Source organism: Amblyomma americanum, chromosome 9 (genome assembly GCF_052857255.1).
Source record: "Amblyomma americanum isolate KBUSLIRL-KWMA chromosome 9, ASM5285725v1, whole genome shotgun sequence".
NCBI classification, from domain to species: domain Eukaryota; kingdom Metazoa; phylum Arthropoda; class Arachnida; order Ixodida; family Ixodidae; genus Amblyomma; species Amblyomma americanum.
Window position 1 is genome coordinate 16,612,567 of NC_135505.1, and position 17,943 is coordinate 16,630,509.

General features: G+C 44.0%; 1 protein-coding gene across 1 annotated transcript in view; it reads right to left on the minus strand.

Moving 5' to 3' along the window:
- Window positions 1-13,066: 13,066 nt before the first annotated feature.
- Window positions 13,067-17,943, minus strand: part of LOC144105185 (iris-like) — a 43,533-nt gene continuing 38,656 nt past the window's right edge. Inside the window, exon 4 of the mRNA XM_077638338.1 lies at window positions 13,067-13,422. Within this exon, the coding sequence (XP_077494464.1) occupies window positions 13,078-13,422 (345 nt within the window). The 3' untranslated portion in view covers window positions 13,067-13,077. The remainder of the gene's footprint in view (window positions 13,423-17,943) is intronic.

Below are 17,943 nucleotides of genomic sequence, written 5' to 3' on the forward strand. Positions count from 1 at the left end.
AACAATATACTACGCAATACAGAGCTGCATTTTACAGTCAGACATGCGACAATTTAGTATATAACATTTATAGTAAAATGCACAACAAAGCATCAACTGTTCAAAATTGGTTTCCTTCAAACCTTTACAAACGGAAGCCACAATTGTAGCGTAAATAAATAATCAAAATCAAGATGCAATACATCAGCAGATCACTGCCTCAGCAGGAACAAGAATAACACTTCAAGCAGTTTAAAACAGTACAGTGTCCCAAGCAGGCGCAAACAGCGGAAAGTAAATTATAGGAGGGACTAAGACAAACTGTCATGTGAAATGGATCAAAAAGACCCCAGTCAAACCAGTCACAAATACTTCGTGAGGGCGTTTTCAAAAACATTTAAATCCGAGCATTGAACAACCTCTTTAGGTAACTTCTTCCGTTCGTTAATAGTGCGAACCAGAAAAGAGTATTTGAACGAATCTGTTCTAAAATCTAGCGGTGTGATATGTTTGAAACGTTTTGTTTTGCCGCCAGAAGTATTCAGTGGCTTAATGTATCGGTCCAGATTGACCTGTAAGCACATGAAAAAAGAATATCAACCTGTTTAACTGCATTTTCTGCTTCACAGTTGTCAGCCCGGCCCTGTTTCTAGGTTCAGACACTGATTGGGTTGTAGAGTACGAGTTGATAAATCTTAGAGCTTTGTTTTGTACCCGTTAATATTTTGAAATGTTTTGATGAGTATACGGCTCCCAAACATGACTAGCGTAAGCCAGCACTGGAAGCACAGTCATCTTGCAAGCTAGTAGTTTCACCTCTGCAGTGGCATCATGAAGTTTTCTTCGCAATAACCAGAGCTTCCGCATGGCCTTATTGCAAGCGTTGTTGATGTGCGTTGCCCAGTTTAGGTCTTGTTTAAGAAATATTCCGAAGTATTTGACACAGGTTACTTGAGTTAATGCTGCATCACTGCTACTGTAAGGGAATATTAAGAGGTCTTTTTTTTTGCGTGTAATGCGCATACAAAAATGTTTTCGATTCATTTAGTTCCACTTACCACTCGTCACACCAGAACACAATTTTCTCCAAATGGTTGCTAAGTTCTTGCTGGTCCGAAGAGGTATATATTTTTGAATACACTATGGTGTCATCTGCGCATTGTTTCATCATAACTTGTGGGGAAAAACCTGTGCTCATATCACTGATATATATTGAAAACAGTAAAGGCCCTATTACCGATCCTTGCGGCTCACCTGATCGAACTGATTCTTTAGAACTATATATGAGTAGAGTTTAATGAAACAAACTGATCCCTTTGTGATAGGTATTCCTCTATCAAGTTCACTAGCTGATTGTTGCCGAGGGTACAGGAGAGTTTCATAAGCAGCTTTCTATGCGATATTCTATTAAAAAGCTTTCCGGAAATCGATAAAAATTATATCTGTTTGTCCCTTTCCGTCAATACATTTACCAATCTCACGTATCAGCTCAGTCAGAATTGTGGATGTTGAATACCCTCGTCAAAAAGCGTGATGGTTGGTCCCCAGAATGCCGTTTTCCTCCACAAATTTCATGAAGTGGTTGGTCAAAATATGCTCCAGCGGTTTGCAACATGTACTGGTCCGGGAAATTGGTCGGTATACCGTGGAATCATCTTGGGGACCTTGTTTATGAATTTTTATAACCTTAGCCCGTTTCCAGTCATTAGGTACTTGACGACATTCAAGGAATTTCGTGAAAACATCTGCGAGGTAAACAAACACCCCTCTGCATATCGCTTTAAAAAGCATTAGGAATTTCATCAGGACCTGGGTATTTTTTTTCGTACAGTTTATGAAGTAGATTGAGAATGCCGGTCTGACTTACTTTAAGCTCAGGTAATGGTTGTTGATCAAGAGTTTCCGTTGTGGCAGGATTGAACGTCGTTTTCTATGATTGGCTCTGTAATGACATTTACTGTCCTTTCTAGGAGGATCGGAAAAGGTTTCATCTTTTGAAGCCTGAATGCCTTTGATTTCTGCATTTCTGTTTCTTGAATTTCTTAATTTGTGTTATTCTCTTTTCGTTCTCGAGCGCCGTTATCTTCAGTTCTGTACATACAGCAGCAATGACAGCATATTCAGCTTTTATGGCAACAATTTCTGCTCTCATGATTTTTAACACAGGAGCCAGGCCTTAAGTGCGCTATAAAAAAATGAAAACCTTTTTGCACCTCTCGATTCTGTTTTCGAAATTACCTTTCAAAAGAACGCCGCATTTCTTTAAGATCTTGGTGTATCTCTTTGACGGCTGCTGCGCTGGCAGCGGCGGCTGCGGCGTCAGCGGTATGAGCGGTGAATGAAACAGCCGGCTCTTTTTTCACGTCTTCTAATGAATCAATGAGGTAAGCTTGCTGTGGATTCCAGATGGCAGATGCATACTCAAGTTTTGTCCTGATTAATGATTTGTAAGCAAGTAGCTTTACATTTTGAGGGCCGTCGTGAAGATGACGTTTAAGAAAGCCTGGTTTTCTATTCACAGATGATATTAGCTTTGTTACGTGCTTGCGCCATGATATGTCATTACTGATAGTGATGCCGAGGTAAGTATAGGACGGGACAAGTTCGACAGGAAAATAAGGAATCTTATAAGTAAATAAATGCGGGTTGTGACGACGATGGAAAGACATGAGCTAGCACTTATTGGGATTAAGTATCATCAACCAGGGATTGCACAATGATTGAATGCAGTTATGATTGTCCTGGAGGGATTCTTGATCAGCGGTATTAGTAACTGGGTCATAAAAAACACAATCGTCGGCGAACAGACAGACATGACATGATAAATTTTGTGGCAGATCGTCAATATAAATTAAGAATACGAGGGGGCCAAGGACAGCTCCCTGAGGAACGCCCCATGTTACCGGTAGACGGTTAGAGGAGTAGTTGCTAATAGTAACGGACTGTGAACGATGTGTGAGGAATTCTTTTAACCATGAAATAATTTCTCGATACAAGTTTAGTCTGGAAAGTTTTAAGAGTAGACGTTGATGAGGTACCTTATCGAATGCTTTGGCAAAGTCTAAAAAGATGGCGTCAGTTTGTAAGTTAGCATCAAGGATGGAATCAAGATCGTGAAGAAAGATGGCAAGCTGTGTCTCGCACTAGAAGCCTTTTCTAAATTCATGTTGGGATGGAGCGAAAAAATTTAGTCTAGATGCTGCATTATCTGGGAGTAGATGACGTGCTCCATGAGTTTACAAGGGATGTTAGTCAGGGAAATGGGGCGATAGTTGAGCGGAGAGTCTCTGTTACCTGATTTGAGAACAGGAACGACCTTCCCCACCTTCCAGTCTTCTGGGATGATACCTGTGGCGAGCGACTGAGAAAACAAGAAACGCAAAAACTTGGATGAAATGTCCTTAGTGTTTTTGAGAAACTTTGTGTTAATTTCGTCGATTCCGGGCGACGATGAAATTTTTAATTTGTCGATTGCGCACGAAATTCCTTTTGGATTATTAGTAATAATAATAATAATAATTTTTTTATTTTCTCATTCCAATACAAATGCGGGTCTACCAAAGCCTTAGAAGGCTTGAATGGCAGCGCCCGGCAGCAGACGGCACAAAACTCATGCACCGAGCACACAAACAAAAAAAAGGGGGGGGGGGGTTGAGAAAACTAAAATGAGTTCGAAAAGTGCGGACGCAAAAAATACACACAAGCAGAGAGATAATAAACAAAGAAAACGAAGAAAAATGTAAAATCATAGTATCAAACCAGAATGCTGGAGCTAAGAACGTAATTTGTCAAGGCAAGCTTTCACTATTTTTTTGGAGTTAGCCGGAAACATTTCTTTAGGTAACCGGTTGAGAACAGAAGGAACATAATGTTTTCGCAGACGCTGGCCGTACCGGGTTCGCAGTCTAGGCACGAGAAAACGATCACGAGTTCGCAGATCTTAGAACGGAATATATGGTGTACAAAAATCGCTTGTCCAAATATGCTTAAAAACTACTGATTCAGAAAAAAAGGTGACAGAAGTCAGGCATGTGTAATAGTTCAAAATCGCTACTACCTTCATTTCGCGCCTTACCATATTAAACTGATTTAAGGATAGATTTCAGAATGCTGTTGACCTTCTTTCGCCAAAAGGCGGAACAGAAATAAAAGCAGCAAATACCATAACGTAACACACTGTAGGCTTAGGCATATACAATTTGCTTGCGTACAAACATAGGGCAAAGGGTCTTAATAGAGTGCATCAAACAAGCAATTTTCCGAAGCTGAGAACCGACGAAAGACAAATGGGTATTCCAACACATGTCGGCATCAAAGAATACACCTACGTATTTGACCGTTGACACAGGTATAATTAAAGGGCATTTGCATGGGGCACAATTTGGTCTGTGCAAACGAATAGATACATCATTAGGAATTCTCTTTAAATAATTGTGAAAAATACTAATTGAGTTTTTTTTATTGTTAACATAATTAAGGTATTGCTGAACCATTCCATAACCAGCTCGCTGTCGTGTTGGATGAGAGTTAATGCTGTCTTAAAGTCATTATGTCTTGCAACTAAGAGTGTATCATCAGCATATTGAAAAACAAGGCACAGTTTACAGACAGAGCTCAAGACATTGACATATAAATTAAACAAAATAGTTGCAAGTATAGATCCTTGAGGAACGCCGGATTTAATCTGCAGCAGGCCACTTCTAAATTTACCTACTGCAACGAGTTGTGAACGATTGGATAGATAGTGCACAAGAAGAAATAGAAAAGGACCCCTAAACCCATAATTATGAAGTTTAGCTGCCAACACAACATGATTAACTGTATCAAACGCCTTGGACACATCCAAAAATAAAGCACAGGCAAATTCATTTTCTTCAATGCAGCTGTTTAGAAGATCACATAGTTCATCAAGCGCGTTCAGCGTACCACGACCCTTAATAAACCCGAACTGATTGCCAGAGAACACGTCATGAGCTTCAAGAAAACTGCCCATCACCGTCGCAATGTGTTTTTTCTAAAACAACCGCAATGCATGGTAGGATCGAAATACCACGATAATTTTCAGCTATATTTTTTACTTCATTCTTATAGATAGGGATAACCACCGCCTTCTTCAAGCCCTCAGGTACAGTTTGGGTGGCGATTATACCGTTGATAATTGCGAGCAGAACATGCTTTATTCGTTCAAAATTTCTGAAAAGTGTATCGACTGAGATACCGTCCCACCCTAGAGACTTTCGCCTGCTGAAACCAGAAAGAATGCATTGTAGATCGTCTTCAGTGCAAGGTGGCAGAAATGCTGATTCAAGCACAGATTGCATGCTGCGAGATGGTAGACTGGGAACTTTTGAATGCCCAGCCAGACCAGCAGCCGAAAAAAAGGCATTGAACTCATCAGCAAGTGTCAGAGATAATGCCCCAAAGTTACGGGAAATGGAATCAGCCACATTCCTAGGTGCACAGCCTCGTAAGCGATTAACAACATTCTAGGAGTTAGCTGGCTTCCATTTCGACGCCACAAACCTTGCTTGGAAATACTGACGTCTTTTTGAACGGAGTAATGCATTAGCGCTGTTGCGGGCTGCCCTGTACAGTGCCCTCAATTGACTGTTCTTAGGCGAACGCCTACAACGGGCGCAAGCCATTTCCCTTTCTGCAATTGCCGATAAAACGTCGTTGTTAATCCACGGAAGACCAGACTTTCTTTGCTTTATGATTATAGTTTTTTTCACGACTCCATCAAGAGCGTAAAGGTTTCAACAAATGAATCGTAAAGCGCGCTTTCAGAAGTGCGAATTGGGAACAGATCCCAGTCGTATTTTTCCAGAACGGAGTCCAGTCGAAGTCTGTCAATGACTTCGATTGTGTCCAATTTATCTTGCTTCATAGCCCTTAACCCAGCTTGTAGAAAAACACGACAGCCAACAAAGAAATGGTCCGAAATTTTTTGTTCTATGATAAATGAACAGGATTCATTGTGTTCAAGGCGAACGTTCACGTGGTCAAGGCATGACGATACTAATTTACTACCAAACATTTCAACACGTGCGGGAAGGTTGATTGTGGCATCAATACCGGCATCGGCAAGAGCGTTGAAGTAATCGACAACCAATTGTTTTTTTTAGTTTTTAGAAGGTCAATATTGATGTCACCAATCATACAAATACGACCCTGTGGAAGGTCAGTTCTGCTCAGCTCTTCGATGAAATAGGCAATATTTTGCTTCGGTGGACGATGAACAGAAATCACAGTTATGTCAAAATGTCCCTTGGGAATACAGACAGCTAATGATTCCGCAGTAGTTAAAGAAATAGAAGTAGTTGTCGAAACCCAACTGTCCTTGACAAAAATCGCTATACCGCCCCCTAGCCCAGAGTCACGAGCGAAGAAAAAGCTAGAGTATACCAAAATTGAAAATTGCTGCGAATGGTTATGTGAAATGTTAATCTCGGTCAAAACAAATAAAACATCAATGGAATCACTTAATACACCGACTATAAAGCAGAATTCGTCCCAGTGCTTCCGAAGGCTTCAAATGTTCACATGAAGAACAGTAAAACAACTTTCAGTAGTAGTAAGGAATGCGTCACGAAGAGCCGAAAAATCACGAAATGAAAGAAAACCAGGAGACATGAGAAGAAAGGAGGCGATTAAGGTAGCCTAAGTCAACACCGATAAGTCCGATAAATGCCTAACACGAATGGACGGATCCCCTTCCTTAAGTAAATGTGACAATTCTTAGCCCACACAAAATCGTAGGCCTTTGTCTTGGCCGCAGTACGTGAAGCCCAAAAAAGTTCTCTGTTGCTTTTTGAAAGGTTCTCGGCGAAGAACAACTTGGAATGTTCATTGCTTTCATCCAAGGATCGGAGTTTTGACCGAGCAAGCAGCCACTTATCTCGAATGCTGACGGCTGAAAATCTTACTAGAACGGGAGCGGGACCGTTCCTACGAGGGGCAAGCCTATGCACAGCCACCACCTGATCCTTTGAGATGGAATCAATTGCAAGCTCAACACTCAAATCCTTCAGGACTTTCATCAGGTTCTCATCCGGGCTTGTGGGCAGGCGATGTATCTCTAGGTTGGACATCCTGCTGTAATGTTCAGATTCATTTAAATCGGATTGTAGTTTCAGGATAGTTGAGGCCTGAGAGGTGACACATGTTTCTAGGGACTGCACTTGAGCGGTCAGCTCAGCAATGATTTCATCTCGAGCCAGAGAACCAGCCAGAAGCGAGTCAAAGACTAAATGATGGCTGGCATTGCCAGTTCAGTAACGGAAGGTAGTGAAAGGAATGGATCTTCAGGTTCTTTCGTGAATACTGATGAAACGGAAGTATTAAATACATCGGCACACTGAGCATCACTAACAGAGTCTCCGTTATCATTAGAAGGGTGATGTCGTGCGATTGCTGGGGATTTATCACGTTCCAAAATTTTCTCGGGTTACTTGTTATCACTCTGTGTAAGTCGTTGTGAAGGAAGAAACGTTTCGCGCTTTTTACTGCTGCCAAGTACGCATCTTCAGCGCTGTAGTATTTTTCCCATGCAGAAGAGCTGGGTATAAGTTTCGCTGCATGGTACAGTCGCTGCTTTTTATTTTTTAGTCTTTTGAGTGTTGTGTTGAACCAAGGATTCTGGGAATCAGTGTGGATAGTGCACTTTGGAATATATCTTCTTGTTAGATAACTAATTTGGGTTTGAAGATTGACCAGTTTTCGTCGACTGTACGCTGATGGAAGTGAAGTTCAAAAGTGGATAAGAGGGAGTTTAATTCGTTATTTATTGTTACGTAGTCAGCCTTATCCTAAAGCTTTATTGTTTTTTTGGACATTTTTCTTTGGACGGGAGTAATGTTAAATGAGGCGTGAATAACTTTGTAGTCACTGATTTCTCTCAGGTAAGTAGTAGAAGCTAGGGTCTCATGATGACTAGTCAGAATGAGATCAAGAATGTTTTGTGAAGTCTCTATGATGCGTGCTGGCTCAGTTAACTCAGGTATTAGCTGTATTGAGAAACGATAACGTGAGGTTGGTGCAAGTTTATAGATGGGTAGTTAAAGTCACTGAAATGAATAATTCATGCGCTTGGATACCTAGTTGTCAATTGTAGCAAAGCACTGTTAAACTCACGGCGGAAGTCAGGTCTATTATGTGGCTGTCGATAGCAGACGCCAATAAGTGTTGTTATTGGCGCAGTGCGGCAAATGAGCCACATACTTTCAAGGTGAGATGTGATGTTGACGAGCGAGAATGGTAGTTCTCGATTAACGGCGACTAACCTCCTTTCTTTAAAATTTCTTTAAATTTCTTTTAAGAAGGGCGTCAGGCTAAAGGCACAATCTCGCCACTGCTATCACCGCCTGTTTTTAGGGGGGATAAGAGTTAATGGAGAATAGTTAAATAATATGCGATTCGCTGATGACACTGCCTTGCTGAGTCACCCAGGGGGTGAATTGCAAATCATAATCATTGAGCTAGACAGGCAAGCAGAACGGTGGCTCTAAAAATTGACATCCAGAAAAGCAATTTTCAACAGCAGTTCACAACTGGCAGCGAGGTGCTGGAAGCGGTAAAGGTGTACTTAGGGCAGGTAGTGACAGCTGATCCGGATCATGAAAGGGAAATAACTAGAAGGATAAGAATGGGGTGGAGCGCATATGGCAGGTTCTCGCAGATCATGGATGGCAGTTTATCAATATCTCTCAAGAGACAAGTATACAACAGCTGTATCTTACCTGTACTTACCTACGGGGCAGAAATGTTGACGCTAACGAAAAGCGTTCGGCTTAAGTTAAAGACAACACAGCGAGCCATGGAACGAAAAATGATAGGCGTAGCATTAAGAGACCGGAAGCGGGCAGAATGGGTGAGGGAACAAACGCTGGCTAATGACGTCCTATTCGAAATGAAGAGAATAAATGGGCTTGGGCAGCGCATACAATGCAAAGGCAAGATAACTGCGGTTCCTTGAGGGTAACGGAGATGATTCCAAGAGAAGACAAGCGTAGCAGGGGGCGGAAGGAGGTTAGGCGGGCGGATGAGATGATTTTTTCACGCATAGTGTGGGGGCTAGTGGCAAAGGGCAGGATTAATTGAAAATACATTGCAGAGGCGTTTGCCCTGCAGTGGGTGTAGTCAGGTTATATATGATGACGACGATAAGGTTATGACCGCAACGCACTCTTTTTCTGTGGCTGAGTAGCTAGTCTCTGCCTTTTATAACGAGCGTCTCGAGTAGGTGGTGTCGGGCACAATCCAATTTTTTTCTTTGGACGAGCCCAGCATCGAGGCCCAGACTACTTGCGTCAGTCTGTATTCCGGCTTCAGCTTTTACATCAAAGTGGGCAAGGACTAGTGGCGCTTGGAAACAATGCTATCAATGCGGAAAGTTGGGCTAGTTAGTACGTCATCATTAATTAAACGACTAGCGCATAAAACTGGGACGCAGACAGAGAAGAAGTCATACAAGTGCTTGTCCTGTCTTCATCTCTGTATGCGTCCCAGTTTTATGCGCTAGTCTTTTAACTAATAGCTTGGAAACAGCATTAAAGTACCATGAAAGCTTAGGTTTGCGGCGCTTACCACCTGAACGCAATGTCTTCTCTTGTAAGGCGCGTCGGTGGCTCGGAGATGCGGGAGTTTTTTACGAACTGGCGGTAATACGCGCAGTCCGAAATCACTTCGGAAGGCTTTCTTGACGGCAGTTGGCGGAAACTGTGGAACGGCAGCAGTCTTTCCACGGTCGGGGCGCACGCTGCCTTTGCTAAGAACGTGCAAAAGCAAAAATAGCTCCTAGTAGGCGAGGCAGCATTCTTCGGTCTTCAGCCTAAGTCCAGAAGATTTTATTGCATGAAGCACTTGTTTTAACTTCCTTAGGTGTTCGCCGAAACTCGCCACAAAGACTACGACGCTGTCTAAGTAAACGAGGGAGGTTTTTCTCCAGAGACCAGCTGACGCCGTGTGCATGACATGTTGAGATGTTACAGGCGGGGGGTGGGAGTTCAGTGGCATTTTCGTGAACTCAGAAAGGCCGTCTGGGGTGATGAAGGAAATCTTTCCTCAATCTCGTACGTGGACCTCACTCTGAAAGTAGCCGTTCGCGAGGCCCATTGAGGAGAAATACTTGGGTTTGCAAATTCAGTCCAGCGTATCATCAGTGCGTGGGCTGGGGTACACACCCTTTAGTTATCTCACTCAAATGACTGTAATCCATACAGAACCAAAACCTGCCAACATTTTTCTTCAGCAGAAGACACCCATGTACTGTTTGACGGCTGAATAACGCCGTCCCGAAGCATTTCTTGGACTTAATACGTCTTAGCTTCACGTTGTCAGGCTTAGAGTGAATAGGGACATTGGAGGAGAGGTCATGCGTATTGAACGGTTACGATGCGCTGCTTGATTACTGAGGTCTACCGGAGCTTTGTCTATGAAAAAAAATCAATCTCTGTAACACCGCAGGAGTTACTTTAACTCATCTTGTACGCCTTGGCAACGATGAGCTTATGTCGGAGGTGGGCTAATGAAATGCAAGGCATAAGTGCAGCTTTTTACTCCTGCCTCGATGTTCTCACCTTAATATAGGTACTCCCTGCGAATAACCAGCTCCGGTCTTTATATTTTCAGCTTGTCTTTTCACAAACACATGATTTCTGTCACTACATGCTCCGCTCACGGAAAAGGTTGCTCCCATTTACCTCTGCGCACTCCAAACTTGTAAAGCGAGCCATAACTACCCCTGTCACGAAGAATTAATTTTGCTGGTCATGCTCGCATCAGATTGTGTACGCTTTCTCTCGCAAGAGAGCCGACTTGCATTCGCCGGATTTCCTAAAGACTTCCTGTGGAATCTGCATCAAAACTACTAAAAGTATGTCACCAACACTCAAGTAAAGAGCTCCCAGACGTCGAGCGTTCACGAAGTGCTGTCATTCCATATTTACATGGTTACGCGCACAGACTCAAGAAAACAGCAGGAAGGATAGGAGTCCATCTGTTACTCTCGGAACCTGACAAGATCGTGACGCTTTGTAGACAGGTTAACTCTTATGAGGCCCCAGTTGTAGCGTGTGGTGCAAGCCACAGGGAAAGATTTACGCAGTGTAAAACGCATGTTGCGTATAAAATTTTGTTGTCCTGCCGAAAATCGTATGTAGGATAAACCGGAAGGTGCACCAGTGACACGTTGCGCAGAGCACCGCAATTCTCTTGGATCCACAACAAGTTCCAACCTTGCTATTCAATGCGCCAGTTGTGAAAATTGTTTATTTATTCATTTATTTGATTTCTCAAGGGCCTTGTGTTGAGACATAACATGAGGGGGTGGCAAAAATACAAATACAAGGTAAAAATACAAGACAAGAACATAGAAATCACAATGAATCGTTATCAATGAGCCCTTGATTGTTACTGGGTCGATGATGGTGGTAACTCCGGTGGGCAGGCCATTTTGGTCTTGTGCTGTGCGCAGGAAAAATGACTGCTGAAAAGTTGTTGCATGGCTTGGGTGGGGGGGGGGGGGGATAAACTGCATTACGGTGGCTGGAGCGGGCGATGCGGTGGGCTCTCTTCGTGTAGTGGTTATCAGAAGGCAAAGAATGCAAAAATTATGAAAAAGGCGCTCTATCCTACAGCGTGAGGCCAGTGGTTAAGTTTATTTCGGCTTTTAGTGCTGAGATGCTAGAATCATAGCAATAATTGGACAAAATGAATAGATTTGCACGGTTCTGAACCGACTCGAGGGAGTTAGTAAGGTTACTGTGGTGTGGGTCAAGAATAGCATTCGCCTACTCCAGATTGCGTCGCACAAACGTTTGGAAAGCAAGTTGTTTAATAGGGGGAGAAGCGAGGGAAAGGTTATGGCGTATATAACCCATGAGCACGGTTAGCAAAAATTTATTATGTGGTTAACATGTTATGTCCAAGTGAGGTCATGTTTTTTTATTGCTTAACCAAACACGCATCTTAAAGAAGTATCACGACTAGCGTGCACGCAAAATCTGGGAAACCTTTATTATTCCTACGAAAAATAAAGCCTGTGTTCGCTCACCATCCCTCACTTTGTTGTCAAAGAAAATCACACTGCTTAATCACCAGTTCCTTGACATGCGCTAAGTCGCACGTTAGCTTTGAGTAGTCGCTTCTTAGAAACCTTTTTTGTTGGCCCTTTTTGCTTTGTTTTTGTGTTTTTTTCTTCTCACCACACATCCCCCATCTTGTTGTTAGCAGCCGAGTGGAGCACGTGCTTTTCCTATCGCCTTTCATGAGTTGTACCTGTTACAATTGTCTTTTTTTATTTTATTTTATTTAAAATACCCTCAGGGTCATACGGCATTATAGAGGGGAGTGGTTATACAATGTAACAAAACATAGAAATATGAGCACAATATTACAGAAGGTTGCTACTTATACAGCAATAGCTAAATAATTTTGTTCCCAAGCCTTCAAAGGCTATATATTCCCGCCATCTGAAATAAAAACGTCAACTGATAGTCAGCGCCCGTCCTATTGTCTTTCTGGTACCGTAGTTTGGGCTGTTTATTAAAACGAAGCCAAACCAACTAGCCCAAATATCCGTTCTTGTGTATAAATCATAATAAAAAAACAGCGCGGAAAACGGGGACTTCAAGGGTAGAACGCACAGGAAAAAGCGCCGTTTTCCGTTCTGTTATTTTTAAAAATGTAGAACCAACCTGCCCTCCTAGCTATCGGATATAAATCGTGTGCTGCAAATAAAGGATAAAACTATATTTGCAGAGAAGCTTCCAAATATTTGCTACTTCATGGTAGAAACTTCGGTCTTGCGACTGGAACACCATCACTGGATAAAAATTTTTGCATGTAAATTAGGGCCCTCACAGCAGGAAATCATCTTTACGGCTGCAACAGAGAAAAAGAAGAAAATATCAATTCAACTCATGCCCCAGTTCAGGGAAGGAGGAAATCTCTATTCATAGAAACTTTATTTGCAACCGCTAAGCGTCTTAACACTAGTACTGCAGCGTAAAACTAAAACACATAATAATTAATCGAAGACAAAGTCTGCAACTCCCTGGCTAGAGTTACCACCTGCAGGGCCATGTCTTCGAGCGCTGGTCACCAGGCGACCTTGCGCACCGAGCCCAGCAGCATGACAGCGTCCGGGCGCGCGCAAGTGACGAAAAAAGCAAAGGGACGGTCCACGGTGAAGAGCCGGGCCCGCGGCTGTGGCACTTTGAACACCGAGCCCAGACTGCGCAGGAGGTTGCCAAAGTGTCCCGCGGCCGCCGGCGGGGGTGGTCTGGGCTTGCAGCTACCTCCCGTCGGCGCCGTCTCGAAGGCGACGGCGTGGCGCATCAGTGACACTCGTTTCTCGCCGGCCGCCGCGCCCCACAGCTGGGCGCGCTCCGTGAACAGGTCGTGTATGCCGAGGGCACTCAGCACCGGCACCAGTTCTGTGACCTAGAGAAGAGGCCTGTTCTCAAAACGGACATCGAAGCAACTAAAAGTTCGGCTTGAGGAACTGAATAAAACAAATCCTCGACATCAACAGAAAATGCGTAACCGACCTGGCTATTGTCCTCAATGTAATCTGACACATTTTGGGACGTCTTTGTCTCGAAGGGATCATCCACCTTGATCACCGAGAGCTTCTTTAAAAGGAACCGGCTAGCACAATCTGTTGAAGTTACTGGCGAAATTTCCTTTCAGTCTTCAGCTGGTATGTCCCTTGACAATTTTTTAAAGCTTTTAGAATTTTATCTCAGCGTCACTTTTATCTCTTTTAACAAGCAACCTTTTCTTCAGCGTAATGGTGTTTGTATAGGTTCATGTGTGGAGCCAATTTTGTGTCACATTTTTTTTAGCATGCATTGATCGCCTTTTGGATTAAGATTTTATTGGTGGCCCTGTTTTAAAGGTCTTCAGATATGTAGACGATTTTTTAATTCTGTTAAAAGCCACTAATGACTCCACATTCGCAGACTCCATCCAACAGGTCCTAAGAACATTTGAGAAGCATGGTAAAGGCCCGAGTTTTACCCATGAAGTTCCTGACAACAACGAATTACGTTTCTTGGATCTGAGGCTGAGGTTGTGCAAAGGACATACCTGCTGGGCCTATTTCCCGCGTGCTAACAAAGAGCTATTGCCCTACGACTGAAATCATTCTAAGACTGTGAAAAGAGCTATTGCTTCGCTTTGTCTGAAATCTGCGTTTCGCAGGTCGTGTCCACACCAAATGCATGCTAGCTTTAATAATCAGGTCAACCGCCTTTTGGCTGCAGGCTTCCCTTGCTCGATCATAGTTGCCATTGCTGAAACCCTCCTAAAGAAGTCTGGTGCCCGACAAAAAATGGCTGTCGCGGAACGCGCGAAGACAATGCCTGAGGTGACACCTTATGTACATAAGGTGTCGCATAACCTCAAAAAAGTGGCCAGCAGGCACAACGTGCCACTTGTGTTCTCGGCGCCAAATAAGCTGGCGAAGCTGTGCCCGCGCATTTGCGGCGAACGTGAGCGTGGATGCAAAACTAAACATGAAGTAGCCTATATCGGATGTGCTCTAGGAGTTGTGTATATGATCCCCCTTTCCTGCGGAAGGTGCTATGTCGGGCAAACGGGACGTTGCCTTAACGATCGTTTAAGGGAACATGCAAAAAACTTGAGGGTAAAAGACAAGCTGGCGAACCTAGTTTCGCATGTTCTGGAGTGCAAATGTGTGCCACGATTTAACGAGGCTAAGGTTCTAGGCAGAAGCGCAAGCAGAACATCCAGAGTCTTGCTGGAAGCTTTCCACATAAACAAAAAACGAGATCAGTGTGTGAGCGATGCCTCAATAACGTTGTTCTCTGCGGAGCGGGCATATCTTGAGACGCGTTTAAAAAATAACTGATTATTTTTTTATTAGTCCTGTTTGTTTCTTCCTTTTTCCTTTTCTGTTATTCACGCTGTCGATTACTCGCTCTTTGTGGCTTGTTGTGTTGAGATATATATCTTAACTTTTTTGATATGGAAAAATGTTGACGCCCCTGGCTGTGTGCATGATATGATGTGACAAGGCTTTAAATACTTTCCCTGAAGCGAAAAATAAAACCAGTTGTTAGTAGCGCTCATCCCTTGTGTCGTCGTTCTCTTGCCGTGTTTGTCTTTTTTAGCGCTGACCTGTTTCAAACGAAATCAGCCAAAAGTTTCTGCAAGTCCCTTTGCACCTTTGAAGTGGGGTCCCGATTTAGTGGCAAGTAGGTTCTCTCATCTTCCAGCATGCTCGTCATCTTGCTCACGTATTCTCGTTTGTCCAAGACGACCGCTGCGTTTCCCTTGTCCGCGGGCAGGATCACGATTTTCTCATCGCCACGCAATCTTTTTAGTGCCTTTCTTTCTTCGGGCAAAAGAGGATTAAGTCCTTGATGGCGGTTCAGCTTGGACAGTACGCTGACGACACGGGTGCGTGCCTCGTCGCGACGGAAAGGCTCCACATTCTTGACCGTAGTTTCCACGGCGCATACCATCTTTTTTATGTCCGGCTCTGATCCCAAATTGAAATTGAGACGGAGGCTCAACACTGAGAGCTCAGCGTCATCCAGTTTCTGTGAAGAAAGGACGTTCTGATGAAACGCGACGGCCCTGGAATATATTTCAGTGTATTCCGGAAGAACACGCACACTGGCATGTACCTCAACTTCAGTTCCGTACACCCGACCTGTCACAAGAAGTCCGTTGTTGCCTCGCTTGTGCGCCGATCGGAGAACCTCTGCTCTACGCTAGAAGAGAAAAAGACAGATCTGGACACCGTTCGCCGCGACCTGATGGCTTCGGGCTATCCCAGTTCTTTTATTAAAAAAAAATCCGAGAATCGCCTAGCTCACCCGCCGCCACAGCAAACCCAGCGAGAGAAGAAGAAAAGGATTCCGATACCCTACGTCCCCGAAGTAAGTGAAAGTTTATCCCGCATATTCCAGTCGTACGAAGTCGACGTGGCACATGTACCCACGCGGAAGCTGTGACACGCGTTGGTTACAGTGAAAGACAAAATAAAGAAGAAGTTCCCGGGCATCGTGTATAGGGTTCCCTGCGCTGATTGTGAGCATGTCTATATCGGTGAAACAGGTGATTTTCGGAAAAGATTGCAGCAGCACCACAATGATGCCAAGAACAAGCGCGTGGCAACAAACGCACTGGCTGATCTTGCTATCTCCGAGGGCCATGACATCGACTGGGACGGCGCTAAGATAATCTGAAAAGAAAAGAGCAAGACGGCAAGGCTTTACCTAGAATCTTTTTATATTGAGACGACGGCAAACACGCTTAATCGCAACGAAGGCAATCTACCCCCGATATACTCCCGCTGCTTGCGTCATAACATGAAACCTTCACTCCTGTCTTTTTTTCATTGTGAACAAGGCCCCCGTAAGCCGGGGCCGAAACGTCATCTTTTTTAACGATTGGTCGGCGCTTGAAGATTTTCCGCCACCATATGCGCTGCACTCCATTCTTATCTCTCTAGTTATTTCCCTCTCACGATTCGGATCTGCGGTCACTGTCTGACCTAAGTAGACGTATTCCGTTACCACTTCCAGCACCTCGCTGCCAAATGTGAACCGCTGTTCTCTTGCAAGACTGTTAAAAATTACTTTGTTATTCTGCATGCTAATTTTTAGACCCTCCCCTCTTCTCTGCCAGTGTACCTTATTGATCATGCTTTGCAATTCATCTTCTGAGTGGCTTAGCAAAGTAATGCCATCAGCGAGTCGCAGATTACTAAGGTATTCACCATAGACTCATCCCGAACAATTCTCACTCCATGCCTCAGAATACGTCTTGTAAAATCACGGCGAGTAGCATTGGCGAGATCGCGTATCCCTGCATGACACCCTTCCTTACTGGCATTATATTGCTGGCTTTATGGAGGACTATGATAGCTGTGCAGTCATTATAGATATCTTCCAGACATTTACAAGGTAATCTCTAATAGAATCATAACAACCTTACACTTCACTCAACCAAATCACCAGGCACGCTTTCGTAAAAGTTACTCGATATAAGACACTATTATCACGAAGTGATGACTGCAGTCCGGAGGACAGAAAGGCCGCGAAAATGGTGCCTAAACAAAACTCTTTATTTGGACTGACTTGCGTCCACAGTGGACTGTACCACTCGGCGGCTGCGTAGCAACAAGCGTGCTCGGCGGTCGTCGGACAGAATGCCCGCCGCTGTCGGCCGTGCTCAATTTAAAGCTGATAGCGAACTTTCCAAATAAACCGTGCAAAGGTACTAGAACCTTTTGAAACAACCTAGAATCAGCTCTCCCTAGATACGATCAATCGAGATAAACCTGGTCACGTCTTACATCGCAAAAAAAGTGGTAAAGCGGCGTGACGGCAGCTTTGGAAAATGAACAAACACTGCAAAGATTTGGGCATTCCTCACCTCTCAAAGAAGCATCGACCCGATGCATTAAAAAGAATAAGGCCACAATCGACAAATAAAACAGATGGTAAGAAAATAAATGCAGAGTGCGGAAACACAGCGTCCTTTAGCGCGCATAATAGGGCTTTAGACGGACGACATGGACAAATGCTGGTCGTACGGGGCGTCGCTGGGATTCAGTCATGGCGTCCGGGATGACCTCATAATCCAATTCACCTAGCCGACGACCAACCTTGTACGGTCCTAAATAGCAGCGCAAAAGCTTTTCGCTCAATACACGACGGTGAATGGGCGTCCAAACCCAGACTTGGTCTCCTGGCTTGTATTCCGCGTCGCATCTTCGTAGGTTGTAGCGTCTGTTGGTCTTTCATCATCATCAGCCTGACTACGCCCACTCTAGGGCGAACGCCTCTCCCATGTCTCTCCAATTAACCATGTCCTTTGACATGTTAATCCACGCAATTCCTTGCGTCCTGACTTGTAAACGATGGGGACGTCAAGCTCCTGGAGGCCCAGACTCCATCGAGCGAGGCGGCCAGAGGGTCTTCAAAT